This window comes from Alnus glutinosa, chromosome 3 (genome assembly GCF_958979055.1).
Source record: "Alnus glutinosa chromosome 3, dhAlnGlut1.1, whole genome shotgun sequence".
NCBI lineage: Eukaryota > Viridiplantae > Streptophyta > Magnoliopsida > Fagales > Betulaceae > Alnus > Alnus glutinosa.
The window spans coordinates 16,817,973-16,835,411 of record NC_084888.1 but is presented as its reverse complement, the minus strand read 5'-3'; the positions used below and the strand labels follow the sequence as shown (position 1 = coordinate 16,835,411).

The 17,439-nt window shown below is 35.7% G+C and overlaps 2 protein-coding genes across 3 annotated transcripts; one reads left to right on the top strand and one right to left on the bottom strand.

Annotated features, from left to right (window-relative positions):
• Positions 1-1,794: 1,794 nt before the first annotated feature.
• Positions 1,795-9,210, bottom strand: LOC133863551 (uncharacterized). Of its 2 annotated transcripts, XM_062299538.1 has the most exons (8): positions 8,886-9,210; positions 4,032-4,159; positions 3,768-3,824; positions 3,533-3,625; positions 3,075-3,153; positions 2,798-2,922; positions 2,320-2,463; positions 1,795-2,227 (listed from the first exon to the last, which is right to left on the bottom strand). In XM_062299538.1, the coding sequence occupies exons 2-8, from the start codon at positions 4,155-4,157 to the stop codon at positions 1,988-1,990; spliced, it is 864 nt and encodes a 287-aa protein (XP_062155522.1). In that variant the 5' UTR covers positions 4,158-4,159; positions 8,886-9,210; the 3' UTR covers positions 1,795-1,987. The 2 variants fall into 2 exon arrangements, with proteins under 2 accessions (XP_062155522.1, XP_062155523.1); XM_062299539.1 differs by lacking the exon at positions 8,886-9,210 and having other exon boundaries at positions 3,768-3,880.
• A 148-nt stretch (positions 9,211-9,358) lies between these two features.
• Positions 9,359-17,003, top strand: LOC133863552 (uncharacterized). The gene is made up of 6 exons (XM_062299540.1): positions 9,359-9,551; positions 9,655-9,681; positions 9,781-9,843; positions 16,478-16,556; positions 16,644-16,689; positions 16,796-17,003. Exons 1-6 carry the CDS (start codon positions 9,510-9,512, stop codon positions 16,803-16,805), a joined length of 267 nt encoding a protein of 88 aa, XP_062155524.1. The 5' UTR covers positions 9,359-9,509; the 3' UTR covers positions 16,806-17,003.
• The last annotated feature ends 436 nt before the right edge of the window (positions 17,004-17,439 follow it).

Genomic DNA, 17,439 nt, shown 5'->3' with positions numbered 1-17,439 from the left:
AGCACTGGACTTGGATCGGTATACATGACGCAATACCTAAAAGGATGATAAAAAATTTTAGAAGACTCTGGAGGAAAAGGAAAAGGGATGTGTTAGTTATACGATAAAAAGTGTATAATTTTTATACAACTAAAATATATGAGTAAGATTTATGCATGTTAGTCTCACCATGCATGCATGGCATGGGTCTCACCGACGTATCTTAATTATGTAAAAATTGTGCAACAAAAATTAAATTATTTTTCACAGAAAAAACGAAAAAAAGGGGCAGCTCATTGGAAGGGGGGAAGGGCAGCGGGTGAAGGAGGTCGCTGTCTCTTTATCTTTTAGTGTATATGTGTGGTAGAATGGATGGTCTTGTGGGGTCTATCAGTGGGCCATCTCTGGTGATTGGGAAGGAATATTGGGTCCCATGTTTTGTTCAATGATTTGGGGGAGAGCTGATGCTGACCCCAACAATTATTTTAGCCTTTCTTCGTCTTAAACATCTGTACTTTCAGGGTGATTTTTGGTTAAGATTCTTATCTTGTCTCTTTCATTTTCTTTTTTCTTTTTCTTTTTTTCTTTTTATTTTATTTTATTTTATTATAGGCAGAAGCTCCATAACGTTTTGGATCAAAGCCTGGGGCTGGAATTTAGGCAAAATTATGCGTATTTGAGTTAATGTTCTCTTCTTCTATGTCTAGGCCGTCGTCTTCCACTTTTGTTTTAGGGTTTTAAAAATTTATGTTAATAATTTGTTACTGACGTGAAGATTCATTTTTAAGTCTGTTGGAGGACGCTTAGTATGAGTAGGCAATTGACTAAGTTGGCAAGAGTAAAAATCAGTTGTTGGACATTACATCTTAACAAGAGTTTACCCAAATCCTTATTAGTTATTTGGGTTGCAAGTCATCAGACCATCTAGGCTCATTGGTTGTGGATTGTTGACTTTCTATGCCCTTCAGTTGTTGGCCTGTGAGCCTTCAGGCTTTTTGGAGGCCTTTGGTGGTAGACCTACCAGAAGACCGTCTGTAATCAAAAATCCTTTAATAGTCTCCTAATTTCCTTGAACGATTAGAGCGATCGTCATTTTTTAAAATCTTGCTTATGGTCCAACAACAACCAAGTGCTGCAAACTACATGAATCTCTATCCAACTAATTGAGCTCAACAAAATAGATCCTTGTCTAAGACTATATTCTTGAAAAATGCTCTATTTTTCATTTTTTCGCAAAAGTAGTTTTCAAACGATGTGGTAACACATTTTTTTAAATAATAAATCTAATCCAAGATTAACACATTATTTGAGAATGAACTTATTAGAATTTTTTATTTTTTATTTTTTGTTACTGCATCTCACCAATTTATAAAAATAAACTTCCTCACATGAGTATTATATGAATTGAAACCCCCAATAATTTATACAGAACTCTATATGGTAGATATATTTATTTTTATAAAAAAAAAAAAAAAAAAAAAAAAAAAAAAAAAAATCATAACCGTTATTTTCAAATTAACTGGTTTAGAATGTCACCTCAATAATTTCCTAAATATCCTAACCAGTTTCATATAGCTAGAACCATCAAGATTTATTTATTTTTTAATCTATTATAAGTAAAAACCATCAGGAAAATATAGTGAGATAGATCTCCCCCTCATGCCAAGGACCAGGTGACTCGATTATATTGTGACTTTTATTCTTCTGTATTCACCGGAGGAAATTGATCTTAACACCAAAGAGGACTTGCGCCATGCTGTGTTCCATTTTCCAAACCAAGTGAAAGACATAACCTGGGTTGGCAATAAGCAGCAATGATGCAGTAAAAGCCTGCCTAATTCCATTCAAAACATAAGCTGTCAGCTGATAATTAAGCAGACTCAGCTCTGTGAAATTCGCTATTTTTAAAAATACATGGAAATTGTACAACATGTCATTCTACCTTTCATCACCTATGTAAGTTATCAAAACTACCACTAGATAAAAACAGTCAGAGGGGCTGACAATGTCATGATTCGTCTTCATCAGCTTCAGCTGCAGCAATCTCAGAATCTAATTTGTTCATTAGCTGCTCACTCACATGTTTTGCCACAGATATCATGTCGAGAATGATGCTAGGATCTAAGCCTGCACCACCTCGTTTAGTCAGCCCACAAATGTGTCCTTTCCTGTTGACAGAAATAGAGACGGCGGAGTTCATTTGGGATTCCTCTTCTGAAGTGGCATCTACAATATAGTGCCTACCCACCTATATAAAACACAAGGGCAATACTTAATTGGGGAAAGAAAAGACATTTGCAGCTTATGAAAAGATTACATCTAAAACTCTAGTTTTGTCACCTTTGTTAATGTAACTATAACAGGGATGTCGGATGTGTCAAACTGCAGAAATTCTTCGTCACTAATGTCAACCTCTGGTTGCTCATCGCCTGACGCACCAGCTGCAACATTAACCCTTGGAATGCCTGTATTGCTCAAAGCAGCCTTCAGGAACAAAAAGAATAAGACGCATTAGTTTTCAGTTTCTGATAGCAGAGAGGTCATCAACTGCATACGCGTCTCTTGTCATGAACGTCTTAGGAGAATAAAAATGTCAAAAGTTTAGATTTATGCTGCCATCACGGTAAAGGAGATACAAGATAGGTACAAAGCTTGTTTGAATAGCTCAGTGGATTTGTAGTTCAACCAATTAGTTTTGATATGTTTCAAGCACAGATCCAGCTCGTCTATGGACTATACTCATCCCTCCTCATGGTTTACTTAAAATTAAAAGAAAATTTAAACTGCAAAATGTGTAAATATATGTGAAGAGAACTACCTTAATTGCAGCACCTAGGGCATCTAGCAGATTCCCGTCTGAACTAACAACAAGGCAATCAATGTAAAGATCCCAGCAAATTTTTCCTTCCACTACTATTAGAGATGAGAGATCAATTCCAGCCCCTGGGAAAAGTTAAATAAGACCTCTATATTATCAACTTAAGTAAAGGCAGAACCTATAATCACATTAGAGTGTGTGAACTGACAAAATGATAGAATGAAGACAAAGAGCAATATATTTATGGTTGCTTCTCTTGCTCTAATTAGATTCATACCAGCTCCACTTTTACCACCCAAGAGACTACGCTGAAGAGCAACTGAGAGTTCCATTGACAACTCATCACCCCCTCTACCCTGGGTAAAATGTAAGGTATAGAATTAAATTTAAAAACACATACATAGATACATATCTACATATGCATGTGGCGCGCGCGCGAACGTGTGTGCGTGCATGAAAGTGTGCACGGACGTAAATGATATTGAAGTACTTTTAGAATAGAGGAAAAAAGGGGAACAACAAAAATCATCAGCCAAAAATAGGGCACAGTAATGAATCATGCTGGAATTATCAAATTGGATTCCTTAAGGCATGCATTTCACACAATTAATCTTTTTTAATTATTATTATTAATACAAAGGATAAAAAAACAAAAATAAAATCAAGAGGTCTATGTAACCTAAATCAACAAAACAAATAATATTAGAAGATATCAGAAAATCAAGGAATACAAACCTCAAACATTGGTTCTGCGGTTGGACTACAATCAACATATATGGTGACCTTTCCTTTGTCAGGTTGCAAAGAACTCGGCTTTCCAAGTTCAGCCTGCATTTATAGAAATTAGGAGGCAACATATTACAAGTATCCACCAGAAGATCTCATACTAGGAGCAAAATGATTAGTCAGTGTAGATACTTGTCATTTAAAAAATACAAAGAGAAGATCCGGCATCTAAAAGATGAAATACCTTCACACTGGAAATAACATCTGTTGCCCCCATCCTGAATCTTGCTGAACCATTTGCCTGCCATGAAGTCCATGAAATTACAATTACATAGAACCGGCAGAAGTTCAGTTTGTCTGCTAGAAAACAAACCAGTGTATAAGGAACTAAGCAAACTATCATGCAACCCAAATAAGACTTAATTCTAACTGATTGGCTTTGGGTATATAAATCCTTTTCTATCATTGAGACCACATTTCCATGGCGTATTTGAAAAGAACATTATACCTGGGGTATAAATCCAGTTTCAACACAAATAGGACGGTAAGTTAATCTCTTTCGACCATCAGCACGAAGGTCTTGAGCAATGCCACCCTCTATGAAGTACTTTTCTCCAAGAGATAGTCCCACCATTCCTGCACATACATAAAGCGGGAAAATTTAATTACATAGAGGAAACAAAAGGAACAGAGGAAAATACAGAAGGAAGACATTAGGCCAACAAAACCCCCCAATTGATGCATGAACAGCATCCTAACTTCCTAATGTCATAAATCCTAACCAACCCAATTGAAATCAAGCAAAAATGAAGTAAACAAATATGAAAATTTGGGCCACACCAGTAGGCAAAGAAAACTGGGTGGTTGATTCGGGTTTGGTGAAAACGAACTGCAAGGCTGGTGGAGGGTTGGGCAGGAATTGCCACTTATAGAGGAGGCGGAATTTGGCTTTCACAATCTTAATCTTAAAGAAAAGTATTCTGGAGGGGAAAGTTGTTAGCTTCGGCGAATAAGAAATGGGAAGAAGGATAGCTGTTTGCAAATAAGAAAGATGGAAGATTGAGAAGAGTTAAGGTCATTTTTTAGAGGAGAAAAAAAAGTGCACGCGGTTCAATGTTTGAAGGCTTTAATTGTAGTGTGTGCACGGTTAAAAGAAAACCCAATAACCCTCAAAAACCCAAGCCCTCAAACCCAAAAACAACAGAAGACTCCAACCCTACACCATGTGCACCTTGCCTTTCCTACGCCGGAAGGACACGCTTAATTTGGGATTATACCAATCACATTATCATTGTATATGATATGATTATATGAATAATATATATGATAAAGTATCATAATTTTCATTAAATCATATGATTAACAATTTAAATGGTTAATCCAACGATCATTAGATACTTAATGGTTAGATCATATAAGATATAACCATATGATTATCTTTTATCATTAAATTATATATTATATAGATACTTATAGATATAATTATATATTGTATAGCAATTAATCTTTTTTTTTGATAAGTAAGTAAGTTTATATATTATCTTTTTTTTTAATCATTGTTACTTAATAACTAATATATATTAATGAATATGGTTAATTTGTTACTTAATAAGCACTATATTATATAAGTTACTTTTATCAATATATATACATATATTTATTAATATATATACGAGTCGCGCTAATAAGTGGGTCGAGCCTTATATGAGTTTGTTTACAGACTTTAAACGAGCGAGCTGAGTTTTAAATGAGTATGTATCATTTAATAATCGAGTATAATTTCATATCCACAAATGGCTCTTTTAATAAGCGAGTCGCGCTCGAGCCAAACCTGGGCGAGCCTACAGGTAGCTTTGTTCATTTACAGCCCTAAATGAACCATTTTTTTAATCTTTTCTCTCTCCCTCTGTCTCTTCTCTCTCCCTTTCCAAAGTCCCATTTTCTTCAACAGGAACTTCTATATTCAACTTCTCCTCCGCCATTGATCAAACAATTAGGGTATTTCGAAGATGATCGCGAACATTTCTATTATGAGCATTTGTGTTTTGCTTTTTGTTAATTCGCAGCTCAAAGCATGGACGAGAAATATCATAGATTGATGTAAACAGAAATGAAACGAAAACAAAGAAAGCAAAACAGAATTCTTGTTGTTGAAGTTCCTCTGGTTTTGCTAATTCTCTTGGCATGGGTCGTTGTGCCCTGTCTCTCTCATCCTTTTCATCGATTAGCTTCTGCTTCTTTGCTTTCCTGCAATGTGTAGCTTTCTTGGCCTTAGTCGTTAATGGGGAAAAAAAATCTCACCCTGCCGTCATTGACGTCCATCAACCGCAATCTCTACCATTCCAAGTGATTCCCTATGAAACCCTTTTATTTTTTCTTTTTAGTGGGATGGTTTTTGGATGACGAAATTTTCTATTTCTGCTCTTTGTTTATTGAGAATTTACAGGTCAAAAGAATGGGATTTGTTGAATTGTTTCTCTTCAGAGAATTTAGTAGATCTGATTTGTTTTCTAGATTGTAACAACACCTAGTTCTTGGTGCTCTTGTTTTCTTGTATACTTTTCGTGTACGGCGATTTTCCTCTTTTTTCAATACAACTTATTATTCAAAAAATAAATAAATAAATTCTTAACATTTTATTGAATTAGGTATTTCGGAACATTCTAATCCTTTTTGCCTTGCTCAATGTGTTCTATTGCTTTTGTCTGTCTAAGTTCGATTTACTTTTTTCAGGCCCAACTTTCAAAGGCTGGGGTCTTTATGGGGGCTAGAGCCCTCTCTTTCTTTCTCAACAACTTTGTATCAATGATTGGGGTATCTCGAAACATTTCGAAGACTAGGGTGGTGTTTAAGAAAACAATAGAAACAAAATCTGAAAAATAATATTTAAATAAAATAGAGAGTAGAATAAAGAATATGTTGGAGTGTGTATAGAAAAAGCAGGAGCTAAAATAGAAATTTGTACTTTTACAATAGCTATTTTACCTAGTATTGCTGCAGATGCTCTAAGCATTTTAGCTATCTACTTTTTCAATTGAAATATTCTTGGGAAAAGTTTACATACCTCTCTCAAACTACCAACCAATTGACAATGTCCCCCAAACTTTCAATTGAGAGAATATCCTCCCCAAACTACCAAAACATTGGCAATGTTCCACCTCAAGGCCAGCAAAAAGACAAAAATGACCTTAGAATTTTTTTCAATAAAACAAAAATACTCCTATAAATTCGAAAAAAGAAAAAAAAAAAAAAAAAAACGAAATTTTTTATTTAAAAAAAAAAAAAGCAAAATTTTTAATTTTTTTTATAACAAAAAAAATAAAAACAAAAATTTTAATTTGTTATAAAAAAAAATTTCGTTTTTTTTTAGTTTTAGTTTTAGTTTTTTTTTTTTTTTAATTTTAACATTTTTTATTTTATTAAGGGTATTTTCGTCATTAGGGGAAACATTAACAATTTTTGGTAGTTTGAGATGGACATTGTCTAAATTGAAAGTTTGAGAGGACATTGTCAATTGAGTAGTAGTTTGAGAGGGTATGTGAACTTTACCCAATATTCTTTTTTTCAAGGATTTCTTTATTATTTTTTTATTCTTTCTTCAACAATCATATCTTTGAAAATTTGTCTTTTCCTAATGGTAATATTTTTGAAATTTTGTGTTATGGTCTATAAAGTCCTGATATTAGTAAAAGGTACCAGGCATCCAGATTGCATAACAAAAATCCCACAAGCATCAAGGGCATGTTTTAAATGCCTACAATGTGGAGCTGGCTGGCTGGCATTTGTAAATGGACAAGGATCCTCTCCATTTCAAGTGAAATGGAGAGGATCCTATTCTGTTTTAAATGGCTACAAAGTGGATTAAGACTGATGATAAAAATTTAATTGAAAATATCCAAAAAGAGTTAAAAACTCCTGATTAAGGGTATACAGGAGGTTACGGTTAGCCGATATTGCCTATAACTGCTAACCGCACCACCTTAGGCAGTTATCAGATTTTCGTAATCGTAACCGCACCGCCTTAGGCGGTTAGCGGTTTTGAAATAACCGCTAACTAGCAGTTATTAAAGCCTAGACCGCATCGCGTAACTGCATATCAACCAGAAACTAAACCCTACTTCAGAATCCCTAATTCAATGCATAACCAAAACCAAAAAAAATAAAAAAATCTACAACGACGAAGTTACGTGAACAGATGAAGCTTTGACCAGCCGCAATGGCATAGAAGCGGAGCTAAGGTTTCAGAAATCATTGGCATCATTGAGATTCGCGCTAGGGTTGGTTCCGAGAAGCGATTTTGTGAAGATTGATGAGAGATTGGGTTTAAGAGTGGCTCATGCAGCGGTGGTCGTGAGATTGGTATAGCCAGAGAGTGGTTCTCTATCTCTAAGGAGCCTTCATTTCTCAGCTTCCATCACTGTTTTTCTTCCTTTCTTCTCTTTCTTTTTCATTTGCGTCTCTCTGTCTGAGAACTGAGAGGAGAAAAATGAAAAGAGAAAGAAAAGGGAAGACTAAGTAAAGACAAAGCCCCTATATCAAAACGATGTCGTTGTATATATATATATATATATATATATATAGGTGGTTAGTGGTTATTAACCACCTCCGCCTACTCTAAAACCGCTAACCGCACCGTCATAGGCAGTTAGCGGTTAAAAACCGCTTGCCTATACAGTCCTGCTCCTGATAATAAGTAGACATTAAACAACTTACTGAGCAGACTAATTCTCTAATCAACAAACTAGAGAATATTAGATTATCAGAAATAGAAGAAAGATTGAGTGATTTACTAGAACAGGTTCTCATAGAAAACAATTATCTTAAACAGAATATTTTCACTGTTGAAAATAAGATCAAAAAACTTCAAGACGGTTCTGAAACAGGACAAATTCTTGAAATTTCTAAACAAATACAAAGCGTAGATAATACCCTCGAAAAAGGAATCAAAGAAATCCAGAAGGCAGTAGGTGTTGCATATGATTACTAAACAGGGTAATCTAGCTAATCTAATAAAAGATACCTTAGAGAGACAAATCATAGACAAATATACAGACGATTTTCAATTCACCGAATCAATCAAAGGAAAATATCTCAATCCACGGTAAAACAAAAGTAGCAATATGAAACCAAATAGCAAGCAATACCCAGCTGAAAAACTCAATACCAAGCTGTGAAAAAAAGAAAAACGAATCTTTGATGCAGAAAAAGAATACCCAGCTGAAAAATCAAATCTTTGCCAAAAAATTGAAATTTTCCATACAAAAGTAGTTACCAGTGTAGCTGAAGTGCAAATCAGCGTTAAAGGACCTGGGGTCAGAGAATTCTATATTCTATTTATACACAGAGAGAGAGAGAGTGGTACCGAAGCAAGTGACTGATGAGTTGACTGGAGGTCGGAGGTCTGCGGAGAAGCGGGCAACGGAGCTGGAAGTGGCGCTGGAGTATTGGTGGTGAGGCGCTTGGCTGGAGGTCGGAGGCTGTGAATTCTGACAGTGGCTGGAGGTCGGAGGGACAGAGAGGGATGCCTCGAAGAATGAAGATCTAACACTCGCTCCCTGACAGTGAGCGACGCCGACGATTGGAGGTTGAGGGTTTGCCTGCGTCTTTCTCTGATGGTGATGCTATAGTGGGACTGTGAGTCAGAGAGACGACGACGAGAGGGGCGGCTAGATTAGGTTAGGGGGGGAAAATGAAAAGAGAATTCGAGTAAAAGTGTAAAACGACGCCGTTTTACTTGTGTCGAAGTTACCCCAAAATTATTTTCATTTTTTTTTTTTTTGGTTGGAAAAAATTATTTTCATTTATTTGCACGCTTTTGTTTTTTGTTTTCTTTCTTTCTTTACCCCTTATTTGAGAGTTGAGACGCTAGTCTTCCCTCCTCGCAAAGGCTGTGCATTTACTAGGGACAGAATAATAGCAGTATAGTTAGGGCTTCCTTGTGACTTGTGAGTGACAACTTGAGAGTGAGGACGCAGCATCAGCAGCCATGGCCAGCACCAAAGTTCAGAGGATCATGACTCAACCCATAGTACGTGCATACTAATACCTTGTCTTCTTCGTCTTAAAAAAGTTGGTGTTTTTTTTTTTTTTTTTTGTTATGTAAATGATTTTGTCTTGTTTTGTGGTTTCAGAATCTTATTTTCAGGTTTCTTCAAAGCGTAAGTTATATTTTTCTCAGTAATAAGATTCTTTGCTGGTAGATTTGTGTCTGTACATGCTGCTTGCTTACTGGTTCTAGTGAATTGAAATTCGTGCAGAAAGCTCGGATAGAGATTTGGCTTTTTGAGCAGAAGGATTTGCGCATTGAAGGCCGTATTATTGTATGCTTTCACCCTTCATTGTTATATCAATAATGACAAATTTTTATGTTATTCATCCAAAAAAAATTATGTTGGGGGTTCTGGTAATAGTTGGAGAATATTCTACACTCTTAAGTTCTGAAGCTTCAATCCTCCAATAATTAGTATTTGGGGCTATTTCTGTTGTTCTTTTTCTTTATACAGATTTGACAAATGAACACTTGAAAAACTTTTTTTTTTTTTTTTAAAAAAAATGTTTCTAGAGAGTTCATTTTAAAAAAGAAAATTTTCAATAAAATTCATTTCCTCCTTTGGGTAAAAAGAACTAGAGAAGTTCCCTGCATTCTAGTACAGAATGGAATGTTGTACTTCCCCAAATCGCAAAAACTCATGGAATTTTGATGGGTTCACCCCTTGTCTTACAAAGCTGACAAAACATAATTCAAATTATGAATTTTTCATTTTCAAAAATGAAAACAAAATGTTTTTGATAATCAAGATGAGCAGGCCTTTAAATATATGAGTGGGGATCTACTAGTGCAATTACTGTTATAGTGCTATCAACGGTGGACAACTATCCTTGATCGCTCTTTGCGCTTTTAATTAAATTTCCCTGACTCATAAAAAGGACAACTATCATTAAGCCAACAAGTTAGCAGTCACGTGTGGAGAGCTTACATTGTCTTAGCAGTTATTGTTAGTGCTCTCTGTGATGAATAGGCATCAAAACCCAGCTATCTTCTCACCCTCTTAATATGCCTTACACATTAAATTTCATTCTTTAATATCTAGGCAGGTTTACGCTGATGATGTTTTGATGTGTTCTCACTACATAGGTATGTATTATATGCTGAGAGAAATAAATTAGGCAAAATTTTCCTATTGTTTGCATCTCAAACCTTTTCTTGTTCATGATGAGATAACTTTTAGAGAACCTGCCTACGAGCTACTATTCATTGCTTTTGTCAGGGAAACTTGCCACTGCAACATTTACCTTTATACTTGTTATAGATAGAGTGGCATTCTAAGCATATATAAATTAGGCTAAATGTTCCTATTGTCTGCATCTCAAACCTTTTCTTGTTCATAATGAGACAAGTTTTAGAGAACTTGCCTACGAGCTACTATTCATTGCTTTTGTCAGTGAAACTTGCCACTGCAACATTTACCTTTCTGCATCTTCTCCTCCTAGAGGTTTATAGATCTTAATGTTGAAATTTTAGAGTAAGATTTCTGATGGTGGTTTATAGCAATATTCAAAACAGCATGGTCTTGAAAGCTCCTCTTTACCATATAAATAAAACTTTGTGCTTAAAAAGATAAAACTTCAAAGAGAGGAAATTTTTTAAGAAAAAGAGTAGAGGTTCTTGTCGCTATCACTGGCAAGAATGTTTATTCCATGTACATTAGTAGTGATAATTGATGCTAGTATATCAAAATGGCTGATGGTGCAGTTTGAATTTCCCCTTCCCCAAGGAGCCAATTACTTATCAAAAGAAGAATGGCTGATGATGCATACAGATATACAACATTTATGGGCAATTATGCAGCCTTCTTCACTTCTTTAGTGTTTGAGATAGGTGGTTCTCTGTTAAAGGAAAGTGGGCTCTAGAGAAACCTTTATTGTTAGACCATCTAAGGAAAGAAACATGCTAAAGCCTAAATACTTGAATCACATGTTGCTGTTCTTTACTTTTATTGTTTTTGTGTTTTTTCATTCTAAATCAAGTGATAGCAAAATTAAGCAATTGAATGGAAAGGCCAAAATGGGGAGTTTCTATCTATTCACTTTATAGGAGAATATGATTGCCTCGTGGTTTATTGGTGTTATTGATTTAAAAAGAATGGGAAGTTTGTGAACCATTTTACGCTTCATTGTGAGGTTGTTTGTGCCATTTGGAATGTTTTCTTCAGTCGATTTGGGTTGTCTTGGGTCATTCCTTAACGAGTAGTTGATTTGTATTGGGGGATTGCTGGCAACACTCGGAGTGTTGTTGTGTGGAAGATGGTACCTTCATGCCTTTTGTGGTGTCTTTGGAGGGAAACGAATGATAGAAGTTTTGATGTCCGTGAGACGAATTTGAAGGAGATTTAAGTCTTTATTTGTCCACACATTGTATCTTTGAATAGCTGCTTTTGTTTCTCCTTTGGTGATTAGATATCATGATTTTCTTATTCTTTTGCCTCTATTAGCTAGGTGGTTTCTCATGTACTTCTTGTGTACATGAGAGTGCCTTACACTTTTATTGATATTTATTACTTATAAAAGGAGAGTATGACTAACCTTTGTTTAGTGTTTAGGAATTAGGGATTATTTCAGCTTTACTGAACGACATCTTGGGGGCCAAGGTCTTCTTCTATAATGACACAGTTTTGTTTGGGGAGGGAGGGTGCTAGATGAGCCAAGTAATTCAATTGTTAGTATATTTACCCCTCTTCTATGAACAGTGGGTAAATTCATTTTTGCCGCAGGTAAATAGAGGTTCTGTTAGAGTTGAAATTGGCAAAAAAAAATTCTATTGGACAGTTAAAGCTGAAGTTATCTTTAGCAAATTCTTTCAATGCTGTCATCTGGAGGTAACCTAGCTCGAATTCATGAAGTAACTGATTCTGGGGGTGAATGATACTTCCAGTTATACTGCAGTTGCACTGTGACAAGCTAACCCCTGATTCAGAAGAATAAAACAAGGGAGACTAGATAAAGGAAAACTGCAGTTGTTAGTCTATTTGTTTCTCTGGTCTCAAAGTGGAGCACTCCCTTAACTTATCAAGTAGAAGGGACCAAGTTAAGGAAAAGTTACACTTAGGCCAAAGAAATCTCCTGAACCTAATTAGAAGAATAGGCGAAAATTGGGGTGAGGGAGAGAGAGATCCACTTTCAGACCAATGAAATCTCCTGGAATGTGATTGGAAAATTAAGCAAAAATTGGAGACTAGAAGATTGATGGAAAACTGTTTTTTTTGATGTTTTGGTTTCTTTAGCTCCTGTAATGTGGCTTAACTTGGCAAGCAAAAGGGACCAAGTTATTGAAGGGCTCTGCTTTCAGATCAAAGAAATCGAGACCAACGAAATCTCCTGGAATGTGATTGGAAAATTAAGCAAAAATTGGAGAGACTAGAAGATTAACGGAAAACTGCAGTTGTTGATGTTTTGGTTTCTTTAGCTCCTGTAATGTGTCTTAACTTGGCAAGCAGAAGGGACCAAGTTATTGAAGGGCTCCGCTTTCAGATCAAAGAAATCTAGACCAACGAAATCTCCTGGAATGTGATTGGAAAATTGAGCAAAAATTGGAGACTAGAAGATTAATGGAAAACTGCAGTTGTTGATGTTTTGGTTTCTTTAGCTCCTGTAATGTGTCTTAACTTGGCAAGCAGAAAGGGCCAAGTTATTGAAGGGCTCCGCTTTTAGGTCAAAGAAATCTAGACCAACGAAATCTCCTGTAATGTGATTGGAAAATTAAGCAAAAATTGGAGAGACTAGAAGATTAATGGAAAACTGCAGTTGTTGATGTTTTGGTTTCTTTAGCTCCTGTAATGTGGCTTAACTTGGCAAGCAGAAGGGACCAAGTTATTGAAGGGCTCTGCTTTCAGATCAAAGAAATCTCTGTCGCTGGAACCTGATTAGAAGATGAAATGAAAATTGCAGTTGTTTGTCTTTTCTTTTTTTCTTTTTAATCTTTTTTTTATCTCAAAATGGAGCACTCCCTTTACTTGGCAAGTGGAAGGGACCAAGTTTAAGAAGAGCTCCACTTTAAGACCAAAGAAATCTGTCCTTTGAACCTGATTATGGAAAGATTCATGACCCTGAACAAGAAAAAGAGAGAAATTTGAAAAGGAAAAGGAGATGCTGCAGAACTACCTTTTGGGTTTTATGAACCATATGTCTATTGCTACATGCCATCGACACCTTTCACTGATATGTTGGATATCATGATTTATTCTTTTTAGGAATATACGAGTGCCTGTGTAATTAATACAAACATATCATCCGTTACTGAGTTTTGCTCTGTTAGTTTGTTAAATTACTCAAGTATAAAATACAATATAATTTGGAAAAAAACTGGAGAAAGCAAACAGCGTGTATACACTATAAAGTTTCAAAAATGCATTAAATAATAGCGGTAGACAAATTGGGAGGATTTTCTCACTTTTGCTTAGTGGGTGAACATGACTTACCTTTGCAACTTCGTAAAGAATTAAGGATTTTGCTGGCTCTAATTGAAGGTTCCATTGGGTTTAAGGCCTTCCCACCAATGATGTCAATCTGGTTTTTCTCTTGGCAAGGCAAGTTGCACACTAAATGAGAGTGAGTTGAAAAATAGTCTGATCCTTTTTGAGTGGTATAATTCTTGGTGGCTTGTTCTTTTGCGGTTAAGATAGGGGGAAATTATATGTATTATTAGAATATTAATTAAATGAATAAATTTACATATTTTTATTAGTTTAAACTTTTGAGACAATTGGTCATTTGTTATGATATAGAGTAGTGGTCGAACCTTAACTCCTTAATTTACCTCACATTTTAGCTAAATATTCTACGTGTTTGGAGCTCAATTATGGAGGGTAAGTCTAATCACACACGTGAGAATGAGTGTTAGAATACTAATTAAATATTTAAATTCACTATTTCCTATTAATTTAAGTTTTTAATATACTTGTTGATTTATCATGTATTTTCAACTTTTTGCTCAATCATATGCCAATTTGTTCAAATGACTTATGGAAGAAATTAACTTCAATGAGGGTGGGCACCCTCCAATCATATGCTGACTCGTCATCATTTCACAAATCACCTAATCTCAAACCTTGAGGTGGTGGCCAACCACCCAAAAGCCGTAAGGGTTGTCCGGCCACCCTCAAAAGTCCTAGGAGCGGCCCGACCACCCCAAAAAGCCTTGAGGGGGCCTGAAATGCCTAGAAGGGGTGACTAGGCCATCTCTAAAGGCTTTTGGCCAACCACCACCTCAAGGCTTGAGATTGGGTGTGCTAGAATCTATTGGTTGATTTGTAAAATGTTGATGTGTCAGCATGTAATCTGAAAGATGTAAAACCCTTTTTTTACACCCCATCCTTATTGAAGTTAAACTCCTTCTGGAAACCTGTTCCCCAAATAAAAAGCCCCTTTTTTTGTTAACAAGCTTGTAGAGCAAGAAATAATGGCTGCAAGTTAGAAAAAGTTTCAAAACAACCTCTTAAGAACACAATAACTATCTCTTGGTAATCTGTACTGATCAAGATCCCATCAAATTATAAGGTAACACGTGAATCCCCTTTGCCTGTGGTACCATTCAAGATTTTTGTGGTTACTACCATTATCTTGCTTGAGCATAATTGTTCTTTTTGATAGATAATTATGTTTCTTGAAACATCATGTTGTAGGAGCAAATACACATTTTGACTAAGCCTAGATAGAAAGGAAAATAAAATAACCCTAGTAAATTCCTAGTGATACAAATTATGTCTAGTGTAATGCATTCTTCTTCAGGGATGTTCTTCCATGTTCTACTATGTGTAGTGCAAGGTTTCCAAAAGCTATTACTGGCTGCCTGAAATCAAGGCAGTTACTGCACCTTTTAGAAACCTCAAAAATTTGGGAGCCTTCTTTCTTACTTTCATCGGGAAATATATTCAGTCATATTTGTGCCTTTTTTGCCTTAATAGCATATTTATGGTCTCACACTTCCATCATCATACAGAATGTTGGCATGGGAGGGGTTGGATGCTACATTTACTTTCACTCAGTATATTAGTTCCAATGGCCTTAGGCTCTGTTTAATTTCCACGAAAGGAAAGGAAAGTAATAACAGAACTATTTTTCCATCATAGTAAGCCAATCGAAAATTGTTGTTTGCTCCTTCGTTATCCATCCTCATTACTACTTTCTTGTTATTGTCATTGTTATCAATGTAGCATTATGGCATGAGTCTCTCATCCTTAGACTTTTCTCTTGGGTGGGATGTAATCTGAAGTCTGGAATCTGAGCATAATCTTAATCATTTGAAATTGAAGTATCATATTCATTATCATCTGGCTCGTGCTCATTTCCTTGGCAACTACCACTAATCTAAGTTTGTTTTCTGCTCCATGCGTTCAACATCAAATGCTGAGCTTTGTTACTCACCATCATCTTCAACTTCAAATGTTAGCATTGTCTTTTCATATGTAAGTACAACTCACGCACCCAAGAGGGATTGACCTGTAACCGGACCCTCCCCACTTACTTTCTGGGGGAGGAGACGCCATTTAGTCCAAAAAGACCATTGGCATACCACTCCCAGAATTGTTTGAAGATGTTGAGGGACTTGGAATTGATTGAGCTTTGTAGATCTTTTTGTTCTTTCTGTTCCAGCTCCAACTGTTCTAAGTTAACATGAAAATCCTGCCTCTCTTGATAATGAGTCAGAATTGATGAAATGGCATGCTACGAGTAATGCAGAATTTTGCAAATAATATAACAATACGACTATTATTGTTAACCATTAGCTTGAACAACTTGTGAACAGTGTTACTTTTAAGACATGGAAATGCATTAATTTAAGACTATTATTCTTGTGATATAATTCATTTGTTACACTCCGACCAAATACATAACTCGTTTCTCTTCCTTTGCATGTCGTCTATCTGATTATATGATATCATCATTTCTGTTGTTCAGGGGTTTGACGAGTACATGAACTTGGTTTTGGATGAGGCTGAAGAAGTCAACGTAAAAAAGAAGAGCAGAAAGTCCTTAGGTAGGTCGTGAAACACTAGAATATTCTGCTTTCTAAGATTACTATTCTCTTGTTTCTTCTTTTAAATTATATCTTGCTTTTGTTTAGGGCGTATTCTACTGAAAGGGGACAATATAACTCTGATGATGAATACGTATGTGAATGCTCTCTCTCTCTCTCTCTCTCTCTCTCTCTCTCTCTCTCTCCTCATATAATCATTTTCTTTTTGAAATTGAGTTGTTCTTCTTCCTTGTATCCAGGGGAAAATGATGAGCAGTCAGCAGTGGCATCTCTTCAATAGTCAAAGATGTTAAGAAAATCTCTTCAATATTCCTTGTGATAGGGAAGTTTTGCGAAAACTCAAAACATGTTTAACTTGCTACTTTGAATTGCTTTCTACTTGTACGCATGTCAATCTAACTTGAAACTTTTTTAATACATGCAACGAATGTGCACTGTGGTTGACAATTTTGATACTTCCTTCTTCGTTTTCTTCAATATCAAAGTTATGTTTTCCGTTGGCCTAGAAGGCTACAACTGGATTCTGTCCTTAGCAGTTGACAGATGGCAATCAATTATAACTACTTTTACAGTGGAAAAAAAAAGTCATAGTACTTTTTGACCCCTTCCCGCCCACAAATGTTCGGCCACTAAAAAGAGTGGAACCTTTTACCTTTGGGATATCTTACTGTGTTCCGTCATTGTCGGCCTTCATACAGCATTCTCCAAAAGCTCTCGATTTTAAAGTTTTCATTAAACTTTAGTGAATATTTCGAAAAAAAACTCATTTTATCAAGCTTTCTATAATTTTTTTTATTTTGTCTCCGGTCAGAATTTTACCTTAAGTTTGGCTCACAAATTCTATGAGCTATTCAATTTTTTTTTTATCATTTTTTTAATTCCT

Coding starts and splice junctions, on each gene's coding strand:
- LOC133863552 (XM_062299540.1), top strand. CDS start 9,510: ATGGCCAGCACCAAAGTTCAGAGGATCATGACTCAACCCATA. Junction 9,682..9,780: donor TTTTCAGGTTTCTTCAAAGC/GTAAGTTATATT, acceptor AAATTCGTGCAG/AAAGCTCGGATAGAGATTTG. Junction 16,557..16,643: donor GAAGAGCAGAAAGTCCTTAG/GTAGGTCGTGAA, acceptor GCTTTTGTTTAG/GGCGTATTCTACTGAAAGGG.
- LOC133863551 (XM_062299538.1), bottom strand. CDS start 4,157: ATGGTGGGACTATCTCTTGGAGAAAAGTACTTCATAGAGGGTGGCATT. Junction 3,626..3,767: donor ATGTTATTTCCAGTGTGAAG/GTATTTCATCTT, acceptor CTATAAATGCAG/GCTGAACTTGGAAAGCCGAG. Junction 2,464..2,797: donor CCCTAGGTGCTGCAATTAAG/GTAGTTCTCTTC, acceptor TTGTTCCTGAAG/GCTGCTTTGAGCAATACAGG.